Source organism: Bos grunniens, chromosome 21 (assembly GCF_055505025.1).
Source record: "Bos grunniens cultivar Pamir isolate PY7600 chromosome 21, Bosgru_T2T1.0, whole genome shotgun sequence".
NCBI classification, from domain to species: domain Eukaryota; kingdom Metazoa; phylum Chordata; class Mammalia; order Artiodactyla; family Bovidae; genus Bos; species Bos grunniens.
The window spans coordinates 40,073,571-40,086,567 of record NC_141185.1 but is presented as its reverse complement, the minus strand read 5'-3'; the positions used below and the strand labels follow the sequence as shown (position 1 = coordinate 40,086,567).

Sequence of the window (12,997 nt, the reverse complement as noted above, 5' to 3'; positions counted from 1 at the left end):
TCATACTATTAGCTCACTGGGAGCTTGTAGTCACTGGTAACCCCCAGATCTTACTTTCATGAACACTGCCTACCCCAGCTTGCTTTCTGGGCCTGCACCAGAATAGGGGGACTTCCCTGGTGGCTCAGACAGTAAAGCGTCTGCCTACAATGCGGGAGACCTGGGTTTGATCCCTGGGTTGGGAAGATCCCCTGGAGAAGGAAACAGCAACCCACTCAAGTACTCTTGCCTGGAAAATCCCATGGACGGAGGAGCCTGGTAGGCTACAGTCCGTGGGGTTGCAAAGAGTCGGACACGACTGAGCAACTTCACTTTCATTTTCCTGGGTATAGTTTATCTAGTTGAGATAACCCAGGCCGTACACCCTGACCTCAGGCTGTAAACAGACACTCACAGGTTGGTTTAGTCAACAGTTAATGACCCTGCCTTCCTCCAGTACCTCCCAGCGTGTTTCACCTCCGTACTTCTTGGGAGACAGTGAAAAATGTTCTAGACAGTGGGGGGACTTCGTGGTGGCAGGAAGCTCTCCTAGCCCTAATTCAGGACATAAGGTGGGCTAGTTGCTGGGACAGGTCTTACCAGACCCTCAGGGGCTTCTCATCCTTTGGAGCCTCTTTGTTGGGGTCTGCTGCCAAGCTCACTTGCATGTTGTCTGCTGCTGCTGCTAAGTCGCTTCAGTCGTGTCCGACTCTGTGCGACCCCATAGACGGCAGCCCACCAGGCTCCCCCGTCCCTGGGATTCTCCAGGCAAGAACACTGGAGTGGGTTGCCATTTCCTTCTCCAATGCATGAAAGTGAAAAGGGAAAGTGAAGTCGCTCAGTCGTGTCCTGCATGTTGTCTAGGAAAACTTTTTTCTTTTAATTTGATTTTCTCCAGGGGACTGTTTGCATTTTTATTTTTATTTGAATGAGATAATGCATTGGAAAAAACAAGCGCTCGAGCTTCATTCATTCATTCAGCAACTGTTTCTTGAGTCCATAATGTGCTAGGAACCTGGACAGATCAGAGGGAGCCCAAGGAGCTTATGGTTTGGAGGGGAGAGAGATGTTACTGAAACTGATAAATGTGAGCGTATGATGGAGGGGGTCCTAGAGAAGACAAGTTCATGGTGGTTTGGGAGTGTTGGGTAGAGAAAAAGCTCTCAGAAGACATGGTGGAGGGGCAAGAGCTGCAGAAAGGGTAAAAGATAACTTGGGAAGGTGTTCTAGGCTGAGGGCGCAGCATCTGCTAAGGCCCTGTGTAGGAAGGATCTTGGGATTTTGAGAGAAAGCCAGACAGAGTGGTTAGAGCCAGGGAGTGAGGGAGTTTGAGGAGAAGAGTGAGGCCATAGAAGTGGACAGGGACCGACCACACAGGCCTGTGTACCAGGCTTAGGACCTTCCCTTTACCTGTGGACAGTGAAGACCCACTGGTTTTAAGCAAAGACATAATGTGATTGGGTTTGTATTCAGAGACAAATGGCTGGGCTGCAGGGCTGCAGATGGGCTAGAGGACAAAATTTTGGAGGCAAAATTGGTTGATGTTGGGGAGGAAGGGGGGAGGAAGGAAGTGCAGAGGGGCCCCCAGGACCCAGCATGTGCATGGAGGTGAGGGAGGCACATTATTACATCACTGACTTCACCATTCCTGACCTTGAGCTCTGAAAGTATGATTCATCCCCTTATCAGGGGCTTTTGTGCCCTCTTAACAGTACATGTATTCTCCATTCCTATTTGAATATATTTTTCTCGATGGAATTGCTAAAAGCCAACTCAAAACTGATATGTCCTGACATCTCTGCCTGCTGGGAAATTGACCCCTGTCTCCACTCATGGGCTGGCTTCTTCCTTGTCCTGAGGGAGCTTTAAAAGAACAGACAGCTTTACCTGCCATTTCCCTGCACCTTGGCACACTGTCCATCTTTGGGGATGGGCTTCTGCCTTGGGGCTGAGTGGGGTTAGCTCTGGGGGACTCTGAGAGGCCTGCACACCTGCCCTCTTGGCCCTATGGCTGTCAGCCCCAGGGAAGATGGGCCTTGCCTGCCTCCATCCCTTCCCCAGGCTGTGCCCAGTTCCTGCCTCATGAGAGGGCTCACTCCTGGGATGCTGGTCCCAGCCTCCCCAGGGCAAGAGGGGGCAGCAGGGCCGATCCAGCCCAGGACAGAGGAGGGCCCTGAGATGGGCCAACCAGCCAGCATCTGGAGGTGCAAGCTGGGGAATAGGATTCCAAACAGGTGCTCGGGACCCCAGAGCCTGGGAGGCCCTCTCGTCCCCTCCAGGTTCTGCCGATGCTGGGCTGGGGGAGTGTGTGTTCAGGTGTGAGTACTTGCATGTATGGGATGCACGCACGGTGTGAGCTCCCCTGTGTATGAACATGGGTGTGCATCCCTCCAGGTGGGTTGGAGGTGAGCAGAGGCTGCCTGTGTTGTATATCTGAGGTGACAGCCTGACCCTTATTTCTTGGGTAGGTGGCCGGTCTGTTTCATGACCCCAGCATCGGGAATCCCATCCACATCACCATTGTGCGCCTGATCCTGCTGGAAGATGAGGAGGTGGGAAGTCACGTGACCTTACACTGCCCCCTGGGATGGGCATCGCCTGCCAGAGTCCTCCTGCCACTCACCCGAGCCACCTTGTGTGAAAGGGCACAGCCAGGGCCTCCTTGGCCCAAGCAGTGTCATCTGTCACCCCCACCCCTGGCTGACCCTCTCTTAGGTCCCTCTGGCAGGTGCCTCTGGGAGGGGTGGTCAGACCAGAGACTGGCCTGGGGCCCACAGGTCTGCCCGCTGCCACCTCTGGGCCTCTGTCCCCTGCCTTCCTGTGGAGGAGAATTTGGCCTGACCCTTCAGAGCTCTGGGGGAGGCTTCAGTGGCTGTGCTCTCTGCCTGCAGGAGGACCTGAAGATCTCTCACCACGCAGACAACACTCTGAGGAGCTTCTGCAAGTGGCAGAAAAGCATCAACATGAAGGGGGATGCCCACCCGCTGCACCATGACACGGCCATTCTGCTCACCAGGTACTGGCAGCTGGGAGGGGAGGGGCCTGGGGTGCAGCTGGGAGAGCCTGCATGGGAGGGAGGTGCCACCTGACCCTTGGGGAGAAGCCCCAGGAGTGGGGCAGACATGGCCCTGCTCTCAGGAGCCTCATCTGGAGGAGGGTTTCCACACCTTTGATCCAAGACAGGATTTCAACAGCACTTGGGGAGAGCTTTTTACTGTAAATATTCATTGTGAGCTGTTCATTGTGAATTCTCATGCAGTTGTCAGAAATAATACAGGGAGGTACCATCTACACTTCATCCAGTTTCCCACAGTGGTAACATCTGGTGTGAAAATGAAAGTGTTAGTCCCTCAGTTGTGTCCAGCTCTTGGCGACTCCATGGACTGTAGCCTGTCAAGCTCCTCTGTCCGTGGAATTCTCTAGGCAAGAATACTGGAATGGATAGCCATTGTCTTCTCCATGGGACCTTCCTGACTCAGGGGTTGAACCTGGCTCTCCCCTGGTGGCTTAGGTGGTAAAGAATCTGCCTGCAGTGCGGGAGACCCAGGTTTGATCCCTGGGTTGGGATGATCCCCTGGAGAAGGAAATGGCAACCCACTCCAGTATTCTTGCCTGGAGAATTCCACGGACAGCGGAGCCTGGCAGGCTACAGTCCATGGGGTCGCAAAGCGCTGGACACGACTGAGTGACTAACACTTTCACTCCTGCATTGCAGGCAGATTCTTTACCATCTGAGGCACCAAGAAAGCCCCCAACATCTGGCATAACTGTAGTTATATCCCAAGCAGAAAATTGACACTGATATGATCCACAGACCATACTCAGGTTTCACTAATTTTACATACACTTATTTGTGTGTGTATTTAGTCTTCTGCAATTTTATCACACGTGTAATTTCTGTATCCATTGCCCAGTCTAGATATGGAATGGTTCCATTAGAAGGATCTCTTGTGCTGCTCTTTTATAACCAGAAAATCTTACTGCCATACTTCCCCACTCCAACATGACCCCAACTCTGACAACTCCCAATCAGTTCAGAGGCAGTATTTTTGAACTTGAGGTGGAGTTATTAATATTTCCCTTTGCTGAGCTCCAGCAGCTTCTCATTGGGGTAGTAACCCAAATTGTCTGTGCATGGGTCTCTTCCCCAGGCCCAGAGAGGTGTCTTGTGTGAATAAGGGTCACTGCTTCCCCGAAGGCTCATGGGCTGGTCTGAGAGCGATGGGAGGAGCATCCTTCTTGCTCCCGCCCTCCCTCAGAGTCAGCAGGGGTCCTTCTCTGGCCCCCTCAGCTTGGGAGGGCCTGGCTCCAGGCCAGGTCAGTCTGAGGGCCCCCCCTCTCTCTGCACGTGCAGGAAGGACCTGTGTGCGGCCATGAACCAGCCCTGCGAGACCCTGGGCCTGTCCCACGTGGCGGGCATGTGCCAGCCACACCGCAGCTGCAACATCAACGAGGACACGGGCCTGCCCTTGGCCTTCACCGTGGCCCACGAGCTCGGGCACAGGTACCCTGCCACCCCCACTGCCACACTAAGAACCCAGCCTCACCTCCCAACCTGGAGGCACCAGCCAGCCAGGCTGATGGCCCATGCAGTCCCAGGGAAGGGAGCCCTGTCTTGAGGAACGAGCCCAACCTAGCCACATTCTGTCCTTGCCCTGTCCCCACCCCGCAGCCAGGCTGCTTCCCTGTTACACAGGAGAGGACTAAGCCTTAAGTGGGATTGAGATGGGCCGGAAAGTCACCATGGGTCTTTGTCCCTCCCTATTGCCCTCAGCGCTTGCATCTTTGACTCTTGGTCCCTGCCACCTCCCACCGCATTCCTAAATACTCTGCGACCCTAGGCAAGCTCCCTGCCCTCTCTGGGCCTCTGTATGCTCCCTGTTGGTTGAGGGAGTTGGATTCAGGGATGTGAAAGGCTCCCTCTGTTGGACACTTCTGTGTAAGGCTGTTGTGCCTAAGCATGGCCCCTGCCCTCAGCCATCTGTGCCTGGACTGTTTAGCTGTGAGTATGGCAGCATCTTAGATGGTCTGGGAGGCCACGAGGGCAGGCTCACAGAAAGCGCTGTTGGTCAGAGGGGTTGGCTCGTCACTGAGGACTGAGTGAGATAGTGTTTCTGAAAAGAGCTTAGTGTGATGCCTGGCACATAGGAAGAGGTCAGCACACATAATTGTTTTCGTGTCTTTCCAAGGATGGTCTCCGAGACCTTTCCTGTGGCGTGGCAGCTCGGACTCCCTAACTCCACTGCACAGCCTTGAGATAGGACCTGGGGTGGGGAGGAACCCTGTCAGACTGTTCTTGGTGCCAGTGAGGCTGCGGGGGCCACCATGGGCCCCCTGGGTGCCACCTGGCCGGCCATTGTTGGCCAGCTCAGTGCAGGCGCTGGGCTGCTCTGTGGTCCCTGGTGTTCAGTTCAGGATCAGCTGCTGGAGGGCCCCGGGCAGCTGGTTGTCACACCCACGTTTTACCTTAAGGAAACGGAGGCTCAGAGATGGGGTGTGACTTTCCCCCAGCCACACGGTGGTTTGGTGGCGGAGCCAGTACCCGGCACCTCGCAGACCCCTGAGGGAGGGAGTGGGCTGGCGGGCTTCCCGCCGGCTCACCCGCCCCTGGGGCCTGTGCTCTCACACAGTTTTGGCATTCAGCATGACGGAAGCGGCAATGACTGTGAGCCCGTTGGGAAACGGCCTTTCATCATGTCTCCACAGCTCCTGTACGACGCTGCGCCTCTCACCTGGTCCCGCTGCAGCCGCGAGTACATCACCAGGTTCCTCGAGTAAGTCCCTCCCAGCCCCGAGCCTCTTCCGAGCCGCTCAGGTCTAGGTCTGCCGGGGCAGCACCTTGAAGGATGCGCGGGAGCCCACAGAAGTATAGCGGGGAGAGGAGTGGGGTGTTCCTGGTACAGGAGGCATTGGTAAAGGCATTAGGACGCGAGGAGCGCGGGGTGGTTTTCAGAGCACTGCAGGATATTAAGTGAGGCTGCTGCTGCTGCTAAGTCCCTTCAGTCGTGTCCAGCTCTGTGCGACCCCATAGACGGCAGCCCACCGGGCTCCCCTGTCCCTGGGATTCTCCAGGCAAGAACACTGGAGTGGGTTGCCATTTCCTTCTCCAGTGCGTGAAAGTGAAGTCGCTCAGTCATGTCCGACTCTTGGCGACCCCATGGTCTGCAGCCTACCAAGCTCCTCCGTCCATGGGATTTTCCAGGCAAGAGTACTGGAGTGGGGTGCCATTGCCTTCTCCATAAGTGAGGCTACAGGAGCCAAAGCAGGACAGAAAAGGAAGGTGGAGGAGGCACAGAGCTGGCCGTGTGGCAGGTGGGGGCCAGTGAAAAGCGGGAAAGAAAGTGCCCTTGAAGGCGCTGAAATGCATGGCTTTACCTTTCTATTGTGTTCTCTTAATTTGCTATGGTATTTCAAATTTTACTGTTTAATGTTTTAAGTAAAGACAAATTAAAACATTTAAATGATTAGTGCAAGTTTTTTTTTAATTGAGATATAGTTGATGTGCCATATTATATATTTTCAGATGTACAACAGTGATTCACCATTTTTAAAGGTTATATTCCATTTATAGTTATAAAATGTTGGCTGTATTTCCTATGCTGTACTATATATCCTGGAGGGCATGGCAGCCCACTCCAGTATTCTTGCCTGGAGAATCCCGTAGACTGAGGAGCCTGGTGGGCTACAATCCAGAGGGTCACAAAGAGCTGGACACAACTGGAAGCACCTTAGCGTGCACACGCACACGCACAATATATCCTTGTAATTGTATGCATCGTAGCTTGTACTTCTTAATCCCCTGTCCCTAACTTGCCCCTCCTCCCTTCCCTCTCCTCACTGGTAACCACTAGTTTATTCTCTCATCCGATTCTTTTTTTGTTGTAATCATTATTTGTTTTATTTTTTAGATTCCATATGTGAGTAATATCATACAGTATTTGTCTTTCTCAGTCTGACATTTCTCTAAGCATAAAATCCGTGTTGTTGCAAATGGCAAAATTTCATGCCTTTTGTGGCTGAGCAGTATTCCGTTATCTGCTACATGTTCTTGATCCAGTCATCTGTTCGTGGACACTTAGTTTGTTTCCATATCTTTGCTGTTATAAGCGGGGCTGCTATGAACACTGATGTGCATGTATCTTTTCAAATTAGTGTTTTCATTTTTTCCCCCGTATATACGGAGTAGAATTGCTGGGTCACACGGTAGTTCTGTTTTTCGCTTTTTGAGCCATACTGTTTTCCACACTGGCTGCTCCAATTTACAGTCCTGCCAACAGTGCACAAGGGTCCGTTTTTCTCCTCATCTTTGCCAACGTTTGTTATTTGTGTTCTCTCTGATGATAGACATTGTGAGGTGTGAGGTGATGCCTTGTTTTGGTTTTAATTTCTCTGATGATTAATGACGTTAAACATCTTTTCATGTGTCTTCTTTGGAAAAATATCTATTCAGGTCTTCTGCACATATTTTTAATCTGGTTGGTTTTTTTTTGACAGTGAGTTGTATAAACTGTTAATATATTTTCAATATTAACTCCTTCTCAGTCATGTCTTACAAATATTTTCTCCCATCCAAAGGTTGTCTTTTCATTTTGTTGATAGTTTCTTTCACTGAGTGAAAGCTTTTAAGTTTAATTACATCTCGTTTGTTTATTTTTATTTACTTTGCTTTAGGAGACAGATCCAAAAAAATTATTGCTACAATTTATGTCAAAGGGTGTTCTGCTTATGTTTTCTTCTGGGAGTTTTATGGTTTCCTGTACTACATTTAGGTCCTTAATCCATTTTGAGTTTGTTTTTTGTACATGGTTTGAGACAGATGTTCTAATTTCATTCTTTTACATGTAGCTATCCAGTTTTCCCAGTACCACTTACTGAAGTGACTGTCTTTTCTACTGTATATTCTTGATTCCTTTATTGAAGATTAATTGACCATAAGTATGTGGGTTTATTTCTGGGCTGTGCTGTTGATCTGTATGTCTGTTTTTGTGCCAGTATCATACTGTTTTTTAAAAAATTTTATTAAAGTATAATTGATTTATGTGTTTAATTTCTGATGTATAGCCCAGTGATTCAGTTATACATATATATATATATTCTTTTTCTTACTTGGGTTTCTCTTACCTTGGGCGTGGGGTATCTCTTCATGGCTGCTCCACCAAAGAGCAGCCATTGCTCCTTACCTTGGACGAGGGGTATCTCCTTACCGGCGCCCTTCCTGACCTTCAATGTGGGATACCTCCTCTAGGCCCTCTTGCACCCGCACAGCATCAGAGGGCAGACACACTGAAACTATACTCACAGAAAACTAGTCAATCTAATCACACTAGGACCACAGCCTTGTCTAACTCAATGAAACTAAGCCATGCCCGTGGGGCAACCCAAGATGGGCGGGTATTGGTAGAGAGATCTGACAGAATGTGGTCCACTGGAGAAGGGAATGGCAAACCACTTCAGTATTCTTGCCTTGAGAACCCCATGAACAGTATGAGAAGGCAAAATGATAGGATACTGAAAGAGAAACTCCCCAGGTTAGTAGGTGCCGAATATGCTACTGGAGATCAGTGGAAAAATAACTCCAGAAAGAATGAAGGGATGGAGCCAAAGCAAAAAGGAATACCCAGTTGTGGATGCAACTGGTAATAGAAGCAAGGTCCAATGCTGTAAAGAGCAATATTGCATAGGAACCTGGAATGTCAGGTCCATGAATCAAGGCAAATTGAAAGTGGTCAAACAAGAGATGGCAAGAGTGAATGTTGACATTCTAGGAATCAGCAAACTAAAATGGACTGGAATGGGTGAATTTAACTCAGATGACCATTATATCTACTACTGCGGGCAGGAACCCCTTAGAAGAAATGGAGTGGCCATCATGGTCAACAAAAGAGTCTGAAATGCAGTACTTGGATGCAATCTCAAAAACGACAGAATGATCTCTGTTCTTTTCCAAGGCAAAGCATTCAATATCACAGTAATCCAAGTCTATGCCCCAACCAGTAACGCTGAAGAAGCTGAAGTTGAACAGTTCTATGAAGACCTACAAGACCTTTTAGAACTAACACCCAAAAAAGATGTCCTTTTCATTATAGGGGACTGAAATGCAAAAGTAGGAAGTCAAGAAACACCTGGAGTAACAGGCAAATTTGGCCTTGGAATATGGAATGAAGCAGGGCAAAGGCTAATAGAGTTTTGCCAAGAAAATGCACTGGTCATAACAAACACCCTCTTCCAACAACACAAGAGAAGACTCTACACATGGACATCACCAGATGGTCAACACTAAAATCAGATTGATTATATTCTTTGCAGCCAATGATGGAGAAGCTCTATACAGTCAGCAAAAACAAGACCAGGAGCTGACTGTGGCTCAGACCATGAACTCCTTATTGCCAAATTCAGACTTGAATTGAAGAAAGTAGGGAAAACCACTAGACCATTCAAGTATGACCTAAATCAAATCCTTTATGATTATACAGTGGAAGTGAGAAATAGATTTAAGGGCCTAGATCTGATAGAGTGCCTGATGAACTATGGAATGAGGTTCATGACATTGTACAGGAGACAGGGATCAAGACCATCCCCATGGAAAAGAAATGCAAAAAAGCAAAATGGCTGTCTGGGGAAGCCTTACAAATAGCTGTGAAAAGAAGAGAAGCGAAAAGCAAAGGAGAAAGGAAAGATATAAACATCTGAATGCAGAGTTCCAAAGAATAGTAAGAAGAGATAAGAAAGCCTTCTTCAGCAATCAATGCAAAGAAATAGAGGAAAACAATAGAATGGGAAAGACTAGAGATCTCTTCAAGAAAATCAGAGATACCAAAGGAACATTTCATGCAAAGATGGGCTCGATAAAGGACAGAAATGGTATGGACCTAACAGAAGCAGAAGATATTAAGAAGAGATGGCAAGAATACACAGAAGAACTGTACAAAAAAGATCTTCACCACTCAGATAATCACGATGGTGTGATCACTCACCTAGAGCCAGACATCCTGGAATGTGAAGTCAAGTGGGCCTTAGAAAGCATCACTATGAACAAAGCTAGTGGAGGTGATAGAATTCCAGTTGAGCTATTCCAAATCCTGAAAGATGATGCTGTGAAAGTGCTGCACTCAATATGCCAGCAAATTGGGAAAACTCAGCAGTGGCCACAGGACTGGAAAAGGTCAGTTTTCATTCCAATCTCAAAGAAAGGCAATGCCAAAGAATGCTCAAACTACCGCACAATTGCACTCATCTCACACGCTAGTAAAGTAATGCTCAAAATTCTCCAAGCCAGGCTTCAGCAATACGTGAACCGTGAACTTCCTGATGTTCAAGCTGGTTTTAGAAAAGGCAGAGGAACCAGAGATCAAATTGCCAACATCTGCTGGATCATCATAAAAGCAAGAGGGTTCCAGAAAAACATCTATTTCTGCTTTATTGACTATGCCAAAGCCTTTGACTGTGTGGATCACAATAAACTGTGGAAAATTCTTCAAGAGATGGGAATACCAGACCACCTGATCTGCCTCTTGAGAAATTTGTATACAGGTCAGGAAGCAACAGTTAGAACTGGACGTGGAACAACAGACTGGTTCCAAATAGGAAAAGGAGTACGTCAAGGCTGTATATTGTCACCCTGTTTATTTAACTTATATGCAGAGTACATCATGAGAAATGCTGGGCTGGAAGAAGCACAAGCTGGAATCAGGATTGCTGGCAGAAATATCAATAACCTCAGATATGCAGATGACACCACTCTTACGGCAGAAAGTGAAGAGGATCTAAAGAGCCTCTTGAGAAAGTGAAAGTGGAGAGTGAAAAAGTTGGCTTAAAGCTCAACATTCAGAAAAAGAAGATCATGGCATCTGGTCCCATCACTTCATGGGAAATAGATGGGGAAACAGTGTCAGAGTTTATTTTTCTGGGCTCGAAAATCACTGCAGATGGTGACTGCAGCCATGAAATTAAAAGACGCTTATTCCTTGGAAGGAAAGTTATGACCAACCTAGATAGCATATTCAAAAGCAGAGACATTACTTTGCCAACAAAGGTCCGTCTAGTCAAGGCTATGGTTTTTCCTGTGGTCATGTATGGATGTGAGAGTTGGACTGTGAAGAAAGCTGAGCGCCGAAGAATTGATGCTTTTGAACTGTGGTGTTGGAGAAGACTCTTGCGAGTCCCTTGGACTGCAAGGAGATCCAACCAGTCCATTCTGAAGGCGATCAGCCCTGGGATTTCTTTGGAAGGAATGATGCTAAAGCTGAAACTCCAATACTTTGGCCACCTCATGCGACGAGTTGATTCATTGGAAAAGGCTCTGATGCTGGGAGGGATTGGGGGCAGGAGGAGAAGGGGACAACAGAGGATGAGATGGCTGGATGGCATCACTGAATCGATGGACGTGAGTCTCAGTGAACTCCGGGAGTTGGTGATGGACAGGGAGGCCTGGCGTGCTGCGATTCATGGGGTTGCAAAGAGTCGGACACGACTGAGCGACTGATCTGATCTGATATTCTTTTTCATATTCTCTTCCATTATGGTTTATCAGGGGGTATTGAATATAGTTCCTTGGCCTATGCAGTGGGACCTTGTTTTTTATCCATCCCGTATATATGATAGTTTGTATCTGCCTATCTCAAACTCCCAGTCTTTTCTCCCCCATGTCCCTTCCCCTCTAACCATAAATCTGTTATCTATGTCTGTGAGTCTGTTTCTGTAGATACGTTCAATTTGTGTTGTATTTTAGATTCCACATACAAGTGATATCATATGGTATTTATCTTTCTCTTTCTGTATCACTAGTGTAATAATCTGTAGGTATATCTATGTTGCTGCAAATGGCATTATTTCATTCATGTGTTTAATTTTGCTTTTGTTTCCATTGCTTTGTAGACTGACATAAGAAGACAGTGGTAATGGTTTTGCCTGTGTTCTCTTCTAGGAGTTTAATGGTGTCATCTCTTATATTTCAGTCTTTAAGCTATTTTAAGTTTATTTTTGTGTATGGTGAGAGAGTGTGTTCTCACATCATTGATTTGTGTGTGGTTGTCCAACTTTCCCATCAGCACTTGCTAAAGAGACTATCTTTCCTCCATTGTATATTTTTGCCTCCTTTGTCAAACATTAATTGGCCATGGGTGTGTGGCTTTATTTCTGGGCTCTCTATTCTCTTCTGTTGATCCATATGCTATTGTGCCAATACCACGCTGTTTTGATTACTGTAGCTTTGTTGTATTATTCAAAGCCTGGGAAGGTTATACCTCCAGCTTTGTTTACTCAGAATTGCTTTGGTAATTGAGTCTTTCATGGTTCCATATAAATTTTAGGATTTTTTGTTCTAGTTCTGTGAGGAATGTCATGAGTAATTTGATAAGTATCACATTACATCTATAGATTGCTTTGGGTAGTAGAGTGGCCATTTTAATGGTATTCTTCCAATCCAAGAGCTTGGGCTATCTTACCATTTCTTTGAATCATCTTCAATTTCCTTTATGAATGTGTTTTAGTTTTCAGCATTTAAGTCTTTTCACATTCTTGGTGAGATTGATTTTTTAAAATATGATTTTAAAAGAAATTTTTGTTTACATTCTTTTTCTGATATTTCATTGTTAGTGTAAAGAAGTGCAAACAATTTCCATTGTTTTCCATACTTTTGTATCCTGCTACCTTGCCAAATTTGTTTATCAGTTCTCATAGTTTTTGTGTGGATTTTCTGTATATACTATCATGTCATCTGCAGATGATAACAATTTTACCTCTTCCCTCTGAATTTGAATACCTTTTATTTCTTTTTCTTATCTGATTCCTGCAGCTGGATTTCCAATACTATATTGAATAGAAGTGATAAGAGTGGGTATACTTGTCTTGTTTCAGATTTCCATGGGAAGACTTTCAGCTTTTCACTGTTGAATATTATATTGGCTGTGGGTTTGTCATAAATATTAATAGTTTTATTATGTTCAGATATGTTCCCTCTATACCCACTTTTGTAAGGACTTGGATCATGAGTGGATGTTGAATTTTATAAAATGCTTTT

The 12,997-nt window shown here is 47.0% G+C and overlaps 1 protein-coding gene across 4 annotated transcripts in view; it reads left to right on the top strand.

The window, feature by feature from the left end:
* ADAMTS7 (ADAM metallopeptidase with thrombospondin type 1 motif 7) overlaps window positions 1-12,997 on the top strand; it is a 62,331-nt gene that overhangs the window by 16,225 nt on the left and 33,109 nt on the right. Inside the window, exons 5-8 of one of the 4 annotated variants that reach the window (XM_086364036.1) lie at window positions 2,448-2,531; window positions 2,874-2,995; window positions 4,334-4,483; window positions 5,610-5,753. In XM_086364036.1, coding sequence (XP_086220162.1) covers window positions 2,448-2,531; window positions 2,874-2,995; window positions 4,334-4,483; window positions 5,610-5,753 — 500 coding nt within the window. Of the gene's footprint in view, window positions 1-2,447; window positions 2,532-2,870; window positions 2,996-4,333; window positions 4,484-5,609; window positions 5,754-12,997 lie in introns of those variants that run through there. The other 3 variants (XM_086364035.1, XM_086364037.1, XM_086364038.1) reach the window with 3 other exon arrangements.